The sequence below is a fragment of the Platichthys flesus genome, chromosome 18 (assembly GCF_949316205.1).
Source record: "Platichthys flesus chromosome 18, fPlaFle2.1, whole genome shotgun sequence".
NCBI lineage: Eukaryota > Metazoa > Chordata > Actinopteri > Pleuronectiformes > Pleuronectidae > Platichthys > Platichthys flesus.
Genome location: NC_084962.1, coordinates 10,147,789 through 10,169,138, shown reverse-complemented (window position 1 = coordinate 10,169,138; position 21,350 = coordinate 10,147,789). Strand labels below are relative to the sequence as shown.

The window sequence follows — 21,350 nt, the reverse complement described above, 5'->3', positions numbered from 1 at the left end:
GTGTCTTTCTTTTGTCATCCCTCCTCCCTCTGCGCTCCGTCTTCGTGAACCGAAGTTTCTGATGGTAGGTGTTTTCGCTTTGTTCCTCCTTCCCTCACTATCAACAGTTTCCCAGTGAGTTAATCAAACAGTGAAAGGGTATCGAGGCATGTCACTACACCGAAGAGTCTGCTTGACTAAAGTTGACATAGATATCGAGTGGGGCCAAACAAATAATTTCCCGGGCGTGGAAGTGACATTTGTTTGAGTTCTTTCTCACGATCTTTCATCTGCGATGTAGAGCTTGTTCGGTATCTGATTCCTCGCAAAGCACTGCAGTTTATTCTCGGCGTTTACAAGATTCCAACGTGGTTTTCATGAGGGAGTGAGGCGGTTGTCATGGAGCTTTGTTGATATACAAAATCTTTTAAGACTTGGAGATGGCAGTTGATCTTGATCAACTTGGTAAATAAACTGTATTTATATATAGTTTTTCCAGTGTTATCAAGCATTCTAAGCACTTTTCAGTACAAGCCACATTCACTCCTTCAAAAACGCATTCATTCACATCAAACCACTGACCTTCTGGTTATTGTTCGACCCACTAAACCTCACATAAAAAACAACTATGCCTAAAATGTTGACTTTATGTATTTCAATTGCAAACTAAATGTCCATGTAACTTTATAACACAAGTTAAATGTAAAGGGTCCCATTTGGTGAAGTGTTGAGTTTGTGTGAATACATCAAATAACTTGAGAATGATTTGAAATACATAAAGTCAACGTTTCAGGCAGAGTTATTTTTCGAGATTTGGCTTAAAAACAAAGAAAAATTCAATGTCATTTTCTACATCAATTTTTGCTCACTACCAGTCTTCTTTACCACCAACTGTTGATAACGGGAAACTGTCTGCAGGTTTATGGATCGATGAATGCATGTGCACCGCCGTGCATGTAGATGTGATGATGGTGACTTTGCAAATCCCTGTCCTCTAATGCTTCATGTCATTCAGGAGGGAAAGATGAACAGAGGGATTCAGTTCCACAAGGACCTGATCATCGTAAACAGCCGAAACGTCTTGATCTTTAGCAGATCACAACGACTGACACGGAACCTGTTTGCTTTGAGAGGCTGTTACAGTTTTCAATGATGTAACACTTCATAGACAAACCATATTGCCAGGCAGACTTTGGTTGTTTGCCACAATGTGGAAGCTGGGGTAATGGATGCCTTGGTGGTTCCAAACCTCATTTCTGTCAGTTTGCTCGTTTTAAATGAAGCAGAGAAAGCCAAACACCGACAGAAGTTTAATATAAAAGTTGTGTAATTGCATGTAGCTCGTTAAAACCTGTCTTAACTTGAGCTATAAAAGCCAGACAATAGTTTACAAAGTTTATGTCCACAGGCAGTCAATCCTCTTTTTCTTTCCCCCCTCCCTCTGTCTGGACCTCGCCCTCCTCTTCCTCAGGCTGCAGAGACCAGGGCCTTCCCCAGGACGTGTGAGAGACGTCCCTCCTGTCGTCACCTGATGGATCACGCGGACCGTTTGACCACTGTAACATCACCGTCGTCTTTTGATGACCTGTCGCTGACAACAGAGCGGATGGGGCAGAGACCCGATGGAAAGGATTCTGTCGTAAAGCGAATCAAGTCTTTGTGAGATTATTTGATCGGCGGCTGTCGATTGGTCAACACCAGGCCACGTTTTGATTTATCAGACGGGAAGAAGAGACTTACATTCAGGAAAAGAGAAAAAATCTTTATCTGTATTATATTTAGTAAAAAAAAGCAGTGATATTCAAATTCTTTCTTTAGATTTTTTTTTTCTAACAAACCATAAATCTGTTTCCTACGCGACATTATTACGGACAATTTTATTTGCATGAGGGTGTGAGATAATCCAGATTTTTGTTAGTTTTGTATTTCTGTGCTTTTGCCTTGTGATTTTTCATTGTCAGAATTCAGTTGGTAAAAGAAAAAAAACAAATGCTGTCTGTGACAACGTTGCTGTGACTGTGTATTTAGCTCAATGATGCATTATACATGTTAATGTACTCAGAGCAATTTCCACTGCCCCTGAGAAGGACGTGTATTTCAGTGTTAGACATCCGTGGATTTACTGTTACAAACACTGACCTTGTCATTAATCTCCAGTGTGTTTAAGTGGCCTTTTATTGTGAAATCGATTCCAGCTTGCTGCTCAGAGAATACAAATTGCACATGTTGCACCCCTCCAGTGAGTAAAACAGCATCGAAATGATGTTACACACTGTTAAAGCTTTGTATCCAATTAACAGGTCTCAAGATATCAGCTCTCACCTTCGCTCTCTCTTTGAGAAGCTGCAGTCTCACCACCCTGTCTGGCGTGCGGGAGCTCTAATGGAGAGCAGTGAGTCGAGCGCTCGGCTCAGTTGCTGCTGGAAACCTGAGCAGGCTCTGGGCTATTTCAATGAACTGCAGCCGACTCAACAAAGAAGAAAACAGCAGACTGTCAAATCTTTTGTGATGACGAGAAGATTCTTGCCAATGTGAGGCAACACTTATGGTGTTTGTGTCTCGACAGAAATCAAACTTTATTCTTTCCCTTTTCTTTATTAGATTTTTTTTCGACTGGTGATGTATCGCTTTGATTATTTGTTTTTCCTCCAAGGATCTCTGTCGGGTCTTCAGCCAAATGCCTTTCTGGAGCGTACTGCTGTGTTTTGGATGACAACACTGATTCTTTCGTGTTCTAACTGTGTCTATGTTGTAAAAAATCTGATGATATTTTATGCCTTACAAATGACCAGTGTATTCTATCATGAGTGTTTTTGAAGCAGTGGTGCTAGAGCTCCTTTACTTAGCTTGGGTGAAGTTTATAGATCTGTATTAATTGTTATGAAGACACATTGATTCTGTGTCGGTAGGAAAACTGACTATTTTTAATGTCTTTTGTTTTTTTCAATGAGGAGGATGGTGATTTTTTCTTTTGAACTTCCATATACAGTTTTCTGCATGCATATGTATGGTGTCAAATGTATAGAGTAACACACACACACATACACAAACTACAACTATCGTTTAATTCTATGATAATTGTTTTTTAAGCCATCTGAGGTGACTGATACAAATTAAAACACGTTTTTGTTGTGATAACTTAATACTTTGAATAAATGGTGCATGTTTTTTTCGTTAAAATGAATAGCTATGATAATCAACCCTCTATAGCTATATGTATCTACCTAAGGCACCATCAAGCTGATGTTTGTGAAATGTTTCACTAACTTCTGTGACATTCGGCCCATTCAGGGGCGGATCCAGGGGGGCCCTGGCCCCAGGTGAAATCTGAAGTCCACTTGTCCCATCAATAGCATTACAAATTTATATGTTGATCTATTTAAAAACATTGAAAGCTTTTGAAGTTAAATGATCAAATATACTCAATCATTTGTGTCTTAACTCAAAGCTAACAGTAAACACGGGATGACTTAAATTATCCCGTGTTTTTCAATTTGCTTAAAGAATGATGGCTCCTCATTAACAGCTGTGTGACTTTCAAGACAATTTTCCATGAAGCTCCCCCCGTAGATTTCAATTAAATGCCACAGTCATTTCCAGTTGAGACGACATTGCCTCTGTGAAAAGTGATGAAGCAGAAGAAAGAGGAAAAGTTTCTTTAGTGAAACTATTGCAGCTGAGTGTCACCTATGTTCAGGTTTCTTCTCCAGCCAGGAAGTCAGTTCACCCGATTTATCGCCTGAGTACTCTTCTCTAAAAATGTAGAACACCAGCGTTTCCACGGCAATATAAAAAACAGTCCCCTTAACCATCTGTACGGGGATTTTAAAGTGTGAAGTTTGTGTTGTGTGTTGTGTGTCTGAACATGTTTGTCATTAAGGTTTGAGCCCCGACTTTCTAACAGGTCCCCTCTCACCAAATAAGGATTTCTGGCTGCTTGCTCGCTCAGACCAGTCCACATCAAGCTTCCATCCTCTCCCCAGTATAAACCCAACCACAGGCGAGTTTAAGCAAAGATGCAATGTCATGAACTCAGCCACATTCACCTGATTAGGAAGACAAACAGTTATTTATTTGCTAATTATTTCATGAATGTTAACCTTTGAATTGTCTCGGGTCCTGACCTTTGGTGGTTGAGATATTCCGAGGGCAGTCTGTGTTTATCAGGCATCAGGCTGGGAGTCTCTAGAATACTAAGAATTCTGGGAAAACACATGATTGTATTTTGATTGGAATCACTGAAATTGCATGAAGCAGCTTGAGAGCTCAGCACTGGAAAATTCTTGCAGTATAACATAATATTAATAAAAGCTTGAGTGCATGAGATGCCAGCTTGGCACTTATACTGAATGACAGATGTAGCTTGGAGTAATCATCCTCTACTCCAATTCCTCACACCTCCACTAACTGTGTCATCAAGCAGAATGGACATATAAGGTGCGGGTTTGATATTATACAAAAATATATATACACACTTGGCTTCAGGCTGGGTGTCTTTCTCTTCTTTTATTGGGATGATGATTCAGTTCTTTTCTCTAGTTGTGTGAAAAAGCACAACACTGCCACAGGCTGGACACTAAAGTGAATTACAACAAGCCACGGTCAAACCACAGCTCTGGACTACGGGGGGGGAATAAGGAATGTGTGGTTACTGGATTTTTTCCCAGCAAGGATGAAAAGCGTCATAGAAAGAAGAAAATATCTGTCTACATGCACTCAGAGCCTGGAGTTCCTGGGACTGAATACATGTATACTAACGTGTATAAAGCACGAGTACATTTTCTGAATATTTGCCTGTGTGTGCTCATTCCCCAGGCTCGCTGCCAGCTCCTCCACCGCCGGCCAGGACATCTCTAAATAAGGACACCAGCCCGTCTCTGTTTCTTTTCCATTCTGAACTCATTACTTCTCATCACCGTGTATACATTGAGACCCACGAGCCCAAGTCCCCTGAAATGGACTCAAGTGGTAAAGACGTCACACTTAAAAAAAAAAAAAGATCACACAGAGCCACTTGACCGGAGCAGATCAAACTTTTACTCTTTTTACATTGGAATATCTCCCATCACATCTTTCAGTTACGAATTCTTTTTTTGATTAGAAAATTTGAACCATCCTTGATATGAAATATAAAAGTAGAGATTTCTAGCAAAAGAAACAAAACAAACGTCCGCCGGAAATTACAGGTACCTTGATCTTGACCCCCCCCCCCCCCTTCCTCACACGATTGTATCCACACAGCAGAGTGGAGAGAACTTAGACAGTCACACGCCGACCAGGTGAGGAGGGATTTCACACCCGAGGCGGCGTGGAGAGATTACGGACTAAGGAGCAGAGCTTGTGCGACACAGAGAGTGTTGTTAATAATTACAGGTACATCATGCATTAAATCTTAACCAGGAAAGTCAGGAGAAAAAGGACAAACAATCTCGAGCAGGAGCTTTGCACATTTTCATCCCAAGACACACACGGAGTAAAATCGTGAAGTTTGTTAAAATGCACGGATCAGTTTCATTGCCCCGAAGGGTTTTCCCCTCAGAGAATAAAAGCTAAAAAACAGCAACAGATTTAGATCAAACACATGATTCAGTAATGTGGCTACGATGATACAGAAGAAACTGTACTACACAAACTATACACAAGTGAAATCTCACACCTCTCTGAGTTTAAGTGCCAACAAATTCTAGTTTGTCACATTTCCTGTAACTGGCTAAATAAACCTGAACTCGCTTGGCTTCTGAACTTTAACACTGAGTTTGATTCTAAACTATTGGGTTTCATGTCACAGCTCCTGCATTAAATATGTGGTCTAAATTTAGAACAAGCCTAAATTAGTCAAACTACACAAACTAGTCGAACCTCCTGGAAAAACAATTAGATGCAAAAAACCTTTGTGAGCCAGTCAAGTTGGTCCTGGTCGACACAGTGACTCGTACAGCCCGGATACTGAATTAACCCTGGTATCTTCTTGTGACCTCACAGTAAAACCTTTAGTCCCCTACGTTGACACAATCAATGTTTCCACTCACGACATTTCTGGACACTCTGGATTCTCCGGGAAGTTCAACAAAGCACAGCAACGCAAAAAAAAATCAAAACAAAAGAAGAATCATCTTGAAAGAGCAGAGACATTTCATCATTCATTTTACACCTGAACAGGACCGTTCCCTCTTCTTAGCCTTTCCTCAGTCTGTCCTCTCAGGGCCGGATGTAGCCAAGAGTTCAACATCTCAGACGCCAGGTTGCTGCAGCCGTTCCCTTTCAGAAGTGGCGGCGGGAAATATGTAGAAGTGCCCTCCAAAGCCTCATTGTAGTGGGATGCCCAAAGTGGGAAATATAAGTGCTCAGTGACCAGTTAAGGTCTCCGCTCTGCACGTCTGCATCTTCACAACCCGACGGTCACTGAACCGTTGGCCCCAGGAACTGTCAATCAAAGCACTTGATGCTTGAGACTGGCTTACGCTGAGCGAGAGGGCGGTGTGCGGCCTTCCCAGTACTTCTTATACGCCGCTTGGAACATCCCATTACACTGCAGCTTGGCGTTCAGCCGCGAGCAGATGAGGAAGGAGCCGCCCATCTTGCGGTGGAGCGAGTACGTTTCCTCCGGGGGCGGGGTGAGCCGGTGTTTGAGCATCACGGGGATCAGGTTGTGGATTCTCTCCGTGGTGGACTGAGCGCTGAAGTCGAAGGGCTCCGTGGAGGCGAAGGCCTCGCCGAGGATCATCACGGCATCCACGTGGGCGTTCACCATCGCCTGGGTGCAGAGAGGGGGGGGGGGGGTAAAAAGGCAATGAATACTTCCTTCTATGAACAACCTGAAAGTATTGCAGGACTTCGATTGCAAAAGTTTCAAATGAAAAGCGTGACAGATAAAGACTTGACTACCTTGGACTCGTAACCAGTTAGGAACTTCATCTCGATGGATTTCTTCAGAACTCCCTCACTGTCGCCCTCGGCCGCTGAACGGATTACCTGAAATCACAAATGTTATCACAGTCTCCTTTCCTCCTTCTGTTCAGTTACATATTTTAATTCCTTAGCTCAAAATTAGTTTGACATGTATATGTAAAGTCAATCTACTGTAGGTCAACTGTTTGCTTATATCACAAAGCAGAGGTCATGTTTTATAAAACAATACAAAGTGAGAAAGAGGCTCAGTGGTCTTACCTCTATGTAGAGGTCTGTGAAAGCCAGGTCAAATCCTCTAGTTGCGCCAAAGTCCAACAGCGCCACCTAGAGGAGTCATGTAATCGCTTTAACTGCCAGTCGGTAGAATGTGTACGAGAGGTTACTGCAGTGACAGGAGAAGAACTCACCTTGTGCGTGTTTGGATCGTAGAAGAAGTTGGACCAGTTTGGGTCGGTCTGCATGAATCTGAACTCAAACAACTCTCGGAGGCACAATGTCAAGATGTTCTCACAGATCTGAAGCAGAAACACAGACACATAGATTGTTGTTGTTCACCGCTCAACAGGTTATTTAGTCTTCCTGCATCTCAATGATTGGCTGTGTTCAGCCTGTGAAGTTCACAACACTGAGAACTACAAAGAAACCAAATCGGCCAAACATATGACAAATATATATAACCAAAATCCAGTTTTAAATTAATTCCCATGCTTAATATTTTTCCATTTAACTAAAACTTTTTGTAATTGAGTTATAGTTTGATTTAAGTATTTAAGTTCAATTTCCTCAAAATTATTCATTTCCTGATTTTCCTTCCAGATTGAATGAATATATTTATATTTTTAATAAAAAAAAAATAGGGTGATTCACACACGGTGGATGAATTTATTGTTCTATATTCGTCCTCCATAGGGGTTTACTTAGAAAGAGAGATATATAAATGGATTCAAAAGAGAAAGTGACACACAAAGACGTTCGTCCCTGTGCCCGGCGCCTGCTCTACCTCGTTTTTCAGCTCCTGTGTGAGGCTCTCGGCCTGGTCCAGAGGAAACCCAGAGCAGAGCTCCGTGGTCAGGACCAGTTTGTTGCTCAGCTCGTCTATCACCTCTGGTACATAGAAGAATGGATGGTCCTTCAGCAGCACTCTGAAGCACAGGTACAGGGACACAGACACACTGTCAGTAGGTAGGGAGTCCATTTCAGGTATTAAAATCTATATATAGCTGCCGGGCATCTCTGACCTTGAACCTAAGAGCTAAACATTTAATGAGGGAATGGTGTTAGCTCTGGGACTCGAGTGTAAAACAAATCTCACAGTGAACACAAATCATAACAATAACATAAATTCAATAGTAAAAACAGAGACAAACAGGAATGTTGACTTTCTACCTGAATTTCTTTGCACACTGAGCTTCTCTAACATAGTCGCACTCCAGCGCCAACTCTTTCCTCATCACGTCGATCAGATGCTCTGGAAACAAACCTGTCGATGCACAAAGACACAAACGGCAGAGAGGAATGAGCGAGACGGAGGAGATCACAGGACGGTCGGTGTGGACTCTCAGTCGGGTGCTCACCGTCAGGCAGAGCATTGCTCATGCTCAGCACCGTCATCAGGTTGTTGACGTCACTGTTGATGCTCTGTGCCACACCGGGGTACTGGGGACAAACACAAAGATCACCAGTTCAGGAGAAACAACAAAAAACATATTTGCAGTTTTTTAAACCCTGATTTCACTTTAAAACATCTTATTTTTACTCAGATCAGGAGCTGATCCAGAGACAGGTTACCTGTGGGTTCTCTCTGTAGGAGTGCTTGAGACAAACAAATATACGTCTCCAGTGGCAGTGTTTGTATTAATAACAAGAGAATGTACAGTGTAAACACACACACACACACAAACACACAGTCACAGCCTACCTGTATTTTCATGGCTACTTCCCTGCCGTCTTTCATCCTCGCCAAGTGAACTTGTCCGATGGACGCTGCGGCAAACGGACGCTCCTCAAACGACTCCAGTTTGTCTCTCCAGTTTGGACCCAAGTCACTGTTCAATGCTTTCTATGGTACAGACATAGATCACTGATATTCAGCCTGTGATATATTCAGCTTGATATCTTATGAATGAACTGGTCCACACCAGGTGAAAGATGTCGAGTTTAAAGTGAATTGAAAGTGAATTTGAAGACAATAACGTATTTTGTCACAACCGTTCCATGAAGTCACAGAAAAACAAGGCTCCTTACAGTCATTTGTTTGATGGGCATGAAGTCAGCACTCTGTCTGACACGCTCGAAGATCTTGGCGAGCTGAGGATTGATGAATGCATCGTCTGAAACACAGAAACACAGAAACAGGGTTTGTTTCCACCAAATCTGAATGACAACGGGACAATGGTCAGAATTTGCCCCGACGTTTCATGTGAACATTACATCTTGCGAGTATGAAGCCTTCAATTCTGACACACCAAACAGACGCAGGATACACAAGAGGGCAGCCATGTTGTTTACATGTACACAGGTTGTAGTTAAAAACAAGAGTATCTCTGGCCTAGAGGCAATCTTGAAAAGACCTGTAAAAACATTTCCCATATTACATAACAAACATCAGGCACAGGTGTGAGGGGTGCAGTCCTGTGTTTGAGCGATTGCACTGCTGACCCAGCTCCTCCCTGCATTCAAGCTGCCTCTTGCTAACAATTGACCAAAGCAGTATGGCTCAGTACTGCCTGACCCCCGACCCAAATATCATTTCAAAATTCAAAATAGAACCCAGCTCGACAAGGTTGAGTGTCCACAATCTGGCAACCAACGCCAGCCATACGGCTTTTTATAGCAGCAGATAAGCAGCCAGAACATGGGGATTAAATGCACGCTGAAAGTTATCTGGCAACTGATAGCAATTGTTTGATTTACCTCTGAAGATCTTGTTAACACGCGGGCTGCAGCCGGTTGCAGGAGGATTACAGACTTTACCAAACAGACCCTGGCTGTCATTCTGAAACCACTTTAGTTTGATGTTTTTCATTTCTTGTTTTCGCTGTGCGAGGTCAAAACCTTGGTCTGTACTGAACTGTGATTGTGATGTTAAGTTACAGCCCTGACAGATTCACCGTTATGTTCGACCTCTGACCAATCGTGTTGCTTGCGTCAGTGCTCAACTTGGATACATTTAAGCGTTTGATAAAGTCAAGTGAAATTACTTAGATCCCAGGTTTAATTGCCATCATAACACTGGGATTAACTGGGATGGATTCTGGATTACGATAAGAGGATTCAGGGTTACAAACTTTATTACTATGAGTTTGGAAATAGTTTCAGACCCCTCAAGGTTGACACTATTTTGGACTGAGCGAAAGGTTACAATGGCTGGATGCACAATCAGCCGGCCTCAACTGCGTTCCTGCCATGACAGATCAATGTCACCGCTGCAGGAACGTTTCATCCTCTACATTTACACAACTCCGCTCGGTCACACTATTATTTAAGTCTCTGAAAGAATAAGCGACGGCAGTGACCTTTCGTCCAGAATTTAAGAATCACCCTGTCACCACTTTAGAGACGCAGCCAAGTTCTACCAAGGTCTGCAAATAAACACATACATGCGCACAAGGTCAATGTCAGCCAACGTTCTTTCTGTCTCCAATGCTTCATAACATCTGCTACACTTGAATGTCTCTGTCAGGTTTGCCCGGACATATTTGAAACTCTGTGCGTGAATGACAAAGGACAAAGTTCAGCAGACAAGGTGGGGCAGAGGGTACAGCAGCAGCAGCAAACATAATTAAGGACGTGTTTACTGATGTTACCCGAACTGGCAATGCTAATTCTGTCCCAGGATGTTTCCTGCAGCTTGCCTCCTGCTCGCGTATTCTCAACCATATGTGCATCAAGACAAACAAGTGCTGACTCACATACGGGTCAGTTTGTATGATACAAGGCTGATGGGGGATTATGTTTCTACAATATCTGCTCTGTGTGGACTCTGTGGAGCTGTCACCTGTTTTTTTCTTCTCCAGCAGAAAAGAGTTGAGCTGAAACAAACTTCCACCATGTGTCAGGGCCAAATCTCTTTGGACACAGATGTGATTCACGGTTTCTAGTGCAATTCAATCAGCGGTCAGTCCACACAGAAAGGAAAGAGAGCCTTCATTTCGTTTGTCCGAGTTTGCCGCCCACCTTGAATGCTGAGCATCTGTCCCAGTTTGAGTGCGGCTCCTCGGACTTTGCAGAGGGTCCTGACGATGCGCTCGGCGTTCGCCTCGGACAGGAAGGGGCTGGAGTCCAGAACGGCTTTCTTATTTTCACCTGCAGCAGCAAGAAAAAAAAAAACAAAGGGAGGACAACCGGTCAAAACGGCGCAATACAACTGATGCTTTTATTTCAGAGACTCAACTCCAGAGTGAATCGTTCTCTTTCTCCACAGGAGCTAAATAGCCTTTGAACAGGTCTTTCTGCAGGAATCAAAATCAAGAGTAGTTTAAAGTTGGGTGTAAACGTGGTATGTGGGTGTGTTTGAAAACATACTCCATGTGTGTGTGTTTATGTGTCAGTAGTTCGGCAGGTAATGTGTTTTAGTGTCGGCTGCTGCTTTCAGGGGCTTTGGTGGATTTACCACACACACACACAAACGTACTTACAATGTGTTTAAAACGTCGCTGCATGATTAACACACATACACACACACACACACAACACCAACAAACAGACGCACAAATGACACCGATTTAAACCCAAATGCTCGTTTCAGCTTAGCAGGATCGTGATGCAGAGCAGGAATTACGAGGATGACCAGTTAGTGAGGGAGGTGGCGTACCTTTGTGCACTCTGTGAGCATTACAAAGGTCTGGAGCGTGTGACAACATGAATGAAGGATGGGTACTGACAACACATCCCTTTCTACAACAGGGAGGCAGTTGCAAAATCACTGTGTTGTTGCTATGAGCCAAAGAAAAGAGGAAGACACACAAAGCCTGTCTTTACAGATACAGACAAGGCCTTACTAATGACTGTATTAGAAAATAGGGATACTGAGGCAGGTTGTTGATAATCTACTACATACTACAATGAATTCAGAACGAGGTAAATGTACTTTCAGTTTGATAGTGATTAAACCTCCAATGATTTCTGATTCAGGAATGATAAAAGACAGTTGTTAGACTTAAAAATGTCCAAAACAAACTTGAGTGGCCGAGTCTCACAAAATGCTGTAGTAGCATCATACATAGTAGATGTAGTAGTAGTAATAGTATTAGTGTATGCCAGTGTGCAGTTGATGTTTTACCTACTATACCACTGTGTCTCATGGTCTTCTTGGCAACTTCCGCCAGAGCTCCAATACCCAACCCTACAGCCAGACCTGAAGGACACACACACAGGCAAAAAAGTAACAAGAAGAACACAATTAGAGTAAATTGTTACACAAACACTAATATATGAATATGCTCAATGTGTAAGAACATGTGAAAACAAACTGAAAAATTAAACCACACAAAAACCGTACAAATAAAATAATACTTTTAGTGATCAACAGGCATCTTCCACAATGAACCGTTTCATTATTTTAACATTACATATTGACTTAATATGTTGTGTTTTCGTCCTTCTTCCTCTTGTAAAGCAATTCAAGTTATAAAAGGTCCTATATAAATGATCATCAATGGGACGATGACCATTAACCAGAATTATTCAATATGTATGCTTCTGTTTGAGTATTAATCAGCTGACTACGTGAAGCTGTTCGATACATCAAAACAACATATGTGACACAAAGTCAGTCAGACATGAACTGTGATTGTTCAGCATCGTCCAGAGACAAAACTGCTACAGCTCCACTTCTTCCATCCGACAGCTCACATGGAAATCTTATCATTCTTTAAATCATGAAGCTATTCAGCTGATTTAGAACATCTCCTTGAGAGCTGAGGGTAATTTTGAAAGATTGGGAAAAGAAACAACAAGACAGAACGAGTTGGGGATCTGTGAGTGTGTGTGTGTGTGTGGGGGTTTCTCCAAGCCTAAGCTCCGCCTTACATAGCTGAAGATTACATAATCAGTTAGTCAGCAATTTCTGAAGCGACAAATCCGAGATGGAAGGGTAGATGGACGAATTTACACACACACACACACACACACACACACCACCTGTATAGTGTGCAGAATAGATGCGTTTGTGTGTGTGTGTGTGTAACCCCCAGTCAAACAGATCAGCATTTCAAATCCTTCCAGACCAAGCACAAGTGTCCGTCCATCATTTCCGACAGCTCTGTGCCCGATGTGCACAGCACGATCCCTCTTCTTTTATTTACTATTCTAAACCAGTAAAAAAGGAAATATATAAATCAGATAAAATCCTGTTTCCCCACAAACCTCAGTCAATCCTTTGAAAGCAGTGAAAAGCATAGCAACAGCAACTAAGCTGTCATAAATCACTGCTGCTGGGAAACATGCCGACACATCCATGATACTATGAACCACGTTTCTTCCCGGTTTCCAACCTTAACTGCCTAAAACCTATAACCTAAACATGACGGGGTTCAGATAGACTCACTTGGTCAGTAAATAATAACAGGACAGTGAAGGACAGACCAAGGAAACATTCCTCCTCCTCCTCCTCCGCCCCCCCTCACCAGCTTTCAACACCTTCTTCATGTTACCACTGTCAACAAGCTGAATCAGCTCTGACTCTCTCCCTGTGACATGTGTTTATGAGCTCAGGCTTAATTCGGCTGCATATACTTGTGTTTGCAGTGGAGCGGATGATTCCAGACTGTGTTCTCGGTTTACTTATATTCACTCTGTGCTTATAAAATCGCTGTCCAACCATATGTGTAGATATGTACATGTAAAGGGATGGAACCCTAAATGCTTCTTAAACTAAACATTCAGGGTTAAATCTGCTACAACTTGGCTTTTACTGCCATATACGAGGTCATTTGTGAATTTTACATCACTGGCTTTTAGATGTGAACTTCCTTGATTTTCATATTAGCCGGAAATATGTCACAACTAATATTCTGACGGATCACGTTTGAGCAAAATAAAGAAACTGCGTTATGAGCACACACAGAAACACACAGTCAAGCAGCTTTTAATGCAGCCGTATAAAACACTGCTGCACTTTGACTCCACCGGCCGGTCCGATTACAAAGGTTTGTTTTTATCTGAAAAAGAACACCAGGCCATTAATAAGCACCGACTAAGCTTGACCTAATTGCTGTGTTGTTTAGCTGGAGGTCCAGGGGCCGACACTTTACCAGCACTCATGATATTCATCTGTATTCCGTGTTTAGCTCCAATTCCCCCTCGAACTGAGAACTTTATCTTCATTCGGATTAAAATTTCAGCCTCCAGATGTGTGTTCTGTGATGTTTTATGAGTGTGAGAAGGTCATGGAATGTGAAACGCAAGAACTGCCCTGCACTGGGGTGACCCCAGCTTAGGAGAGGGGGTGTGTGGGAAGAGTTAGCCAGAAGATTACAAGGTTTAGAAGTTTCCATGATGTGTTTAACTTTGACAATGTCTAACAACCTAATGAGGGTGGAACGATTTCATATTGTCTTGTTAAGATTAACACCGATGAATTAATGTTTTCTGCACAGAGTAGAGTTTGTGTGCACAGACAGGCAGGAGTCACAATGGTGTGCATGCAGCCCCGCACGCAGACACACGTCAGAAGACACAGTCACACAAGCAGACAGTGAATCAGCCGAGATTCAGCCACAGAAACACAGAGTTGGATCACCGTACCTCCAAAGTTGGCGAGTCTGCTGAGCCGAGTCACAGGCACTTTCCTCTCTCTGGCTCGCTCACTCAGCTAAAGGCAGATCAGACAGATAGTTTTTCTTTATTAGATTGTCAAAGTGTACATGTTTATTATCTGTGTCTATTGGCATTTGTGTGAAGGTTCAGGATCAAAGGAATATACTACACCATCTGTTTGTGTGGTTTGATCTCCGTCCTCTTGCTCTGTCGGGCTTTCTCAATGTCTTCGGCCGTCAGACCTCCGACTGTAGACGGGTCCTGGTGATAGCTTCTGGTCTGCGTGCCCTGATGCTGACAGTATAGCTGTGACCACATGTGCCGATTCACACTGTGATGGTAGAGATGATGCTGCCCGATGTAATGTCTGCCACAAACCAACCAACCAACCACAGAAGCGATCATCTCAGTGTCTCAAACAGAGGTGTAAGGCGAATTGGAATTGAATGAGAGACGGTGAATACCTGGCGTCTTGGTGGTAAGACCTGGTGTCGCCACTGAACTGTTTGCTTGGATCTTTGTAGCCGTCGAACAGAGACCGCTTCGCACTGACATGGCTCCCCCCCGCGGCCTCGCTGGGATGAGCTGCCGTGTCGGTGCTGCTCTCCGTGAAGGCCCCGCCCTCCTCGCTGAACTCTGAAGCTGCGAACGTGCCCTCGTCCTGAGGGAAGTCAAACTCCGACTCGGAATAAGACATTTGCTGCTGGCCGGACATCTCCTGTAAAGACACACATACAAGCATAAACCTCCTTTACAGTCACAGTAATCAATATACAGTCACTGATTAAAAACATTCTGAATGTTCATACACGCAGCCACACACCTGCATTTTCATCATGGCCACAGAGAGGCCTTGCTCTGCAGCCGACTGGACACCCTGCACTGCAGCACCAACACCTGAGATTCCTGGGAGACACCAAACACCAGAGAGGGTATTTGTTAGCTTTATTAGCTCTAAGGTCATTTGAGAATTTAGATTATACAGTAAAGAAAATGCCTGTCAATAAAATAATATGAAAAGTCAGATTAGTTTTTTGTTAGCTTGCTATATCAACGAGGAAACGCCAATAAAGTAGAGGCATATGAGGCCTTCCCGTTGTCGTGTATACATTGGAGTAAAACATGTTGATATATGCTTAAAACACAAAGACAGGTTTATATTTATGAGGCTTGCCCTCTGGACACTCAGACATTCTCAGAGAGTCCACTAGATGTTTGTCTTATTTACTTTACCTATTTGGGGACGACCTTTGACCTAGGGAACCGTCTCTGACCAGTTAACAGATGGGCTCAGAAGGAATATTCTTGACCAGTGTGTCTTCATGTTCGGACACAATGCGTTATACCTGAAGTCACGGGTGGAACCAAACTCCCTATATATGTGTGCTTTTATCCCCTGCAAGTCAGATTTTCACCATTTGGCTGTGTGATGTCTCCGAGTCTCTAGAGCTCGTCCTGACCTGTGGTTTCTTGTAATAAACTTTGTTACATTGAAATTACTTGGTCCTCGGCGTCCTTCCTTCATCATCAACAAACTTCAACAACACCCGGCTGCTTGTGTTTACTACACCGTTTCTATAGGCTTAACAATGCATTGTTAGCAGGTGTGTTAAATCCCAAGCGAACAATCAGACACTGTTGTGCTAAAGGAGTTGTTTAAATTACTGTTTTTTAAATAAAAAGGATATAATATAAACCTCATCATCATGTCTTTAAACTGAGCTACAGCTTTGTTATAAACACAAGTTAGGCCGGAGTTCTCTCAAGAACTCACATGTAGCTGCAGTTGCTGCAATAGTAACTAGGAGGAGGAGATCAGTGGACATTTAAAAACGTGGTGTAAATGATCTACGGACACTTGGATGAAGAATTGGTTGCCATTTACATCCACTGTAATAGATTTGACTGCAACGCTGTTTACTCCTGGAACTCCAAAAGTGTTTTGTGGAATCGAATACTTCACCCACCCCTCCATTGGCATGGTGCTGAGTAGTTGATGAGTGGATTTTCATTTTTGGGTGAACTATCCCTTTAATGCAGTTATGACTCAAAAGCTATTGGCTAATGTAACAAATCCCTTTGACGGGGATAAAATAATGTATTACAACTATTTTTTTACTTTTCAAACAACATCTAAAGCTAATCACATGCTAGCCTAACATCATTAGCTCCCTCCCACTTGCACTTTGGACGCAATTTGGAGCCAGAGTCAACATAGAACATATGTAGAGTCGTAAACGTATAAGAACAATATAACACTCAAACATCCGCATGATAAGAACTTCATAAAATGACAGAAACCATCTTGGTGAAAATAATAGTCTATTAGACATATACTGCAGCCAGCCAACAGGGGGTGATCAAGATGATTTGGTTTCACTTTTGGGAACTGTTGCATTATAATAGAGAAAACTGCTAATGTTAACCATAAAGTTGAGCTCCAAGACAAATTATTTCACTTTTATTTACATTACATGACAATGTGTCACAGTAGTTTTCTCTTTTTGGAGGAGAATAGGTGAATAGGTGTGTAGGTGGCTGAGGTACCTGTCCCACTGCGCATGGTATTGGCCTGCGTCTCCATAACCGCCTGGCTTAGCTTCGCCAAGCCGCGCATCAGTAGCATCATATCGCCGGCCATCATGGTCTAAAGACAGGGACAGAACAGAGGACAGGAAAGGGAAGAAATACACAAAGTGTTTCAGTTTCACTACTTCCCCATCTCCCCTTGGTACGCCTGGTGGAGTCGAGGCACACGGAGACAGAGAGAAGCAGATGGACAGTGAGGCGAGTGGAAAGAGGAAATATAACCTGTCGTCAACACATTGTCCGCTGCTCGACAGAAACAGGCACAAACAAACACAGCTGTCACATCTTCGCATAACTTCAGTCCGCAGCCTAAAAATACCCGTGACCTCTCTTTGCCTGTGTTAGCTACACAGACACACAAGAAAAGGAGAGGAGAGCGCTGTGCACGAGTGTACATTGTAAACAGGTAGATGACGTTCACGGGGTCCAGGGGCTGGAGCTGAAAATGTCACAGTGAACTTAGGAGGGAGGGGCTCGTGCCGGAGCTGTTGGCCGCTGCCTGTTCCAGCTATTTCTGTGCACGTGTTCGGTTCACATACAAGGTTAGCCGTCAAACCTCTCCCCTCTGTAACCGATAGTGCTGCCAGGCGGTTATCTACTCGAGGTCCATCTAAATCATTGCACCATCTCTTTCTAATAATCTGCTTCACCTTTTAACCAGATCACAAACTGAGAGAGAAAGTTAATCTTATCCCAATAACAGCGGCTGTGCTGCATTACTCTGTTAAGTCTGCAGAGTCTCCGTGGCGGTGTGTTTGTTACAGGTGCTGTTTTTGTGGATGACAACATGCTTCAACACAGCTGTACTGGGATTCGGGCCAATGGAAAAAAGCATTGCTGAAAGAGTCTAAGCAATTTGGGAGTGTGTGTGTGTGTGTGTGTGTGTGTGTGTACTGCAGCACGCATACACACACTGAGTCAGTAAGTGGGTCATCTGTCCTGTCGGGCCACTCTGTGTTTTGCAGACAGAGGAGTGACACAAAGGGCCCACCGGACAAAAGACACCAAATACTTGTCGACATGGATTATTTAGGAATATTACAAACCCTGACTGGGTTGACTGGACAACAGTAATCGGCCAATTTAGACGTCATGTTAGGATTGTTATTATAGCAAAGAAATAAAGCCTGCAGATATGATCCTACCTGAATCGTGTAAAATGTGCACGATCTGCATATTGTACTTAGCCTCTGAAAAGTTTTAACATAAACGGCAAGACTCAGAATTTCCAACACCAATGCATTTCACTTGCAAAATCTCAGACTATTGGGCAGATGTTACGGTTTATGGCCAAATCTATCTATTGAGCAACTTCCCATTTGTCAGTGTGTATCGGGCGAGGAGAGGAGATAGAGGCTCAGATGTGTTGCCTAGTTGGTCAGAGGTCACTGCAGGATAGTTTCTGTAAACTCACACCAACTGTAATTACACATTGGTTTGGAATACACACACACAAACACACACGCTCACACACAACTCACATGCACACGCCTCAGCTGTTGTCTCAGCTCTGTGGCCCCCCTCCGTACAAAAGCTGTTGACTCACTGCGATGAAAATAGCCCGAGTGAGAGTTTGGGCCTTCTGTTCTGTGAGCCTTGTGGTTTACTGACATGCGTCCCGGCACTAACCTTCACCACTGCTCCTGTCGCCGGACTGGAAAAATGTTTCCCCCTCGTCGGGCTGGCCAGTGGTGAGGCCACCGCAGCAGCAGCAGCAGCAGCGTCACCACCGACAACAGGGGAGACGTGAGAGGAAACATGTCTCCTGCTAGTCAGTGGTTTCTTGGATTAAAGGAATCCAGGCACAAACAGTTGCTTGAAATAAATCACAATGAAAGAGATTTAATTCATTTAATTACAATTTCTGCTTTATTGTACTTTAATAGATAATGATTATTTGTTATATTTAAGCAAACAGACTGAAGTGTAGATTTTCTCACACTTTTGTTTTTGTTTTTCTGTGTTTAAGTGAATAATACTATAATAATCAAAACGGGCATCGCCACCGGCCACTGAAAACGTTTTATTCTAATATCAATATTTGAGCAATTTTAAAAGTCCAATGAGTGCCTCGGCCAAACAGAAGAACAAACCCTTCTGATGAGGCTCCCATACATTTGATCATATAAGGATTGATACCCAAGTGTGTGTGTGTGTGTGTGTGTATATCTTCGATGGACCATGTGTGTAAAAAAAGTTAATGATGCAATAAGAGCTGAAATGTACATTATGGCAGCTTATTGGCTGTTGTTTACAGCTATGGTGAGCTTGGATCAGTGGGTATATCATACATCAAATCATATAACATAAATATCGTATATGGTTTTGTATTTATATAGTGCTTTTCTAGTCTTGATGACCACTCAAAGCGCTTTACACTACAGTTTCATATTCATCCAATCACACACACATTCATACAGTGCATCTATCCCAGCACTTTTTTATTCTATGGGGGCCATTCAGGGTGCAACATCTTGCCCAAGGACACTTCGGCATGCAGATTGTTCAGACTGGGAATCGACCTTCAGGTTGGAGGAGGACCACTCTACCCCTCAGCCACAGCCGCACATGTCTATTTCTATTATCTATAGATCTATTATCTCCAGCATAATGCCCACATGCAGCCTTGTGTAACCGTAATTTGCCACTTTACTTAGGTCCATTTTTCTTCAATCTCTCATGGAGGTAGCATATCATGTGGATATTCTCTATATTTCTTTTTCTTCTTTCTATTTTATTTTATTTCAATACCTTCAAATGTTTTCATTGACTTCCTGGTTCTGACTATATGACGAGTGCTGCAATGAGTGAATTTCCCCTGCGTGAGATCAACAAAGTTTATTTAACCACTCTTCATTCACACATTACATACACTCACATACAGGGTTAATGTACAGTTTTGTATATACAATCTATGATGTGCACGCGCATGTGGAGGTGGGGTGAGAGAGAGAGAGAGAGAGAGAGAGAGAGAGAGAGAGAGAGCGTGCCAGTTTGCCACGAGGCTTATTTGTACAACTTTTAAGACCTGTTGATTAAATCAACATTATAAGTCCAACACAATTATTTGACTCGGATCAAACCAATACTTTGCAGTAGGAAAAAGCGAATTAAAAAAGTGTTCGCTAACTACTACGTATAATACACACAATGAAGACATATAAATACGCAGGTTTTACGTGAAACAGTTTGACGTAAATCCCACACGACCGCCATCGTCTGTTTACGCTTTTTAAATCTGGCTGTCAACTTCCTCGTGGGCGTGTGGCCACGAGACTCCGCCACAACAAAACTGGCGCCGTGTTTTGTTTCTTTACGTTAAACGATTAAAGCTACAATAACAACTGCGCTACAGGGACGAGCCCCTCGAGAATCGACGTGTTGAGAATGCATTGTTGTTGTTTTCTCCCCCAGGTGCACCGATCTGAGTTGAAGGTCGCGCGATGAAGTTTGCAGAAGTGAATAACAGTGGTGGAGGTCAGACACGTGCACGCGCTGCAGAGGATTCGTGCAAAGCAAACGGGGGGATTACGGAGATGGCGAACCCAAACATGCGCCACTTCCATCTACCTGCGCACATTTATCAGCACGAGCGTGATTAGCCGCGTTAGCGTCGCAGATACTCACCACCACGGGGGGGTCACAGTGTGGTGGGCGAGGGCAGATCGAACTTTGTTCAGCGGGGGTTCTCTCCCTCTTCTCACCGACGCAAGCTGCACAGAGGTCGGACTGAAGGCACCGGGAGCTGCGGGGTGTCTGTCTGTGGTCCTCCCGCTGCTGCTGCTGACGGTCAGCGTGTAATCCACTTTACCTCCCCCTTTTCTCTCTCTCTCTCTCTCGCTCTCTCTTTCTCCCTCCCTCTCTCTCCCTCCCTCCCTCCCTCCCTCCACACAGCGAGGGAGGTCAAAACCTTATTTACCAACTTCACTCCGCAGCCAGAGCCACGCAGCGACGCAACCCAAGGCAAAGTGCTCCTTGGAATTTCCTCCGAGCTCTGAAGTCGTCGCTCGGACCCATGGTTCCGACCTGTGGTTCCGACTAATGTGTTGTTTCATGTGTTAACACTGTTGAAAGACTTTTATTACATTATTGTGATTAAAGTTGTCCATAAAAGA

At 43.2% G+C, this 21,350-nt stretch overlaps 1 protein-coding gene across 1 annotated transcript; it reads right to left on the bottom strand.

Annotated features, from left to right (window-relative positions):
- Nucleotides 1-4,993: 4,993 nt before the first annotated feature.
- coq8aa (coenzyme Q8A, genome duplicate a) lies at nt 4,994-21,045 on the bottom strand. Its single transcript, XM_062411024.1, has 17 exons — nt 20,863-21,045; nt 17,194-17,293; nt 15,470-15,552; nt 15,111-15,364; nt 14,818-15,013; nt 14,635-14,701; nt 12,170-12,244; nt 11,065-11,193; nt 9,133-9,218; nt 8,807-8,947; nt 8,463-8,544; nt 8,275-8,368; nt 7,889-8,030; nt 7,296-7,403; nt 7,147-7,212; nt 6,865-6,951; nt 4,994-6,733 (listed from the first exon to the last, which is right to left on the bottom strand). Exons 2-17 carry the CDS (start codon nt 17,288-17,290, stop codon nt 6,437-6,439), a joined length of 2,004 nt encoding a protein of 667 aa, XP_062267008.1. The 5' UTR covers nt 17,291-17,293; nt 20,863-21,045; the 3' UTR covers nt 4,994-6,436.
- Nucleotides 21,046-21,350: the final 305 nt, after the last annotated feature.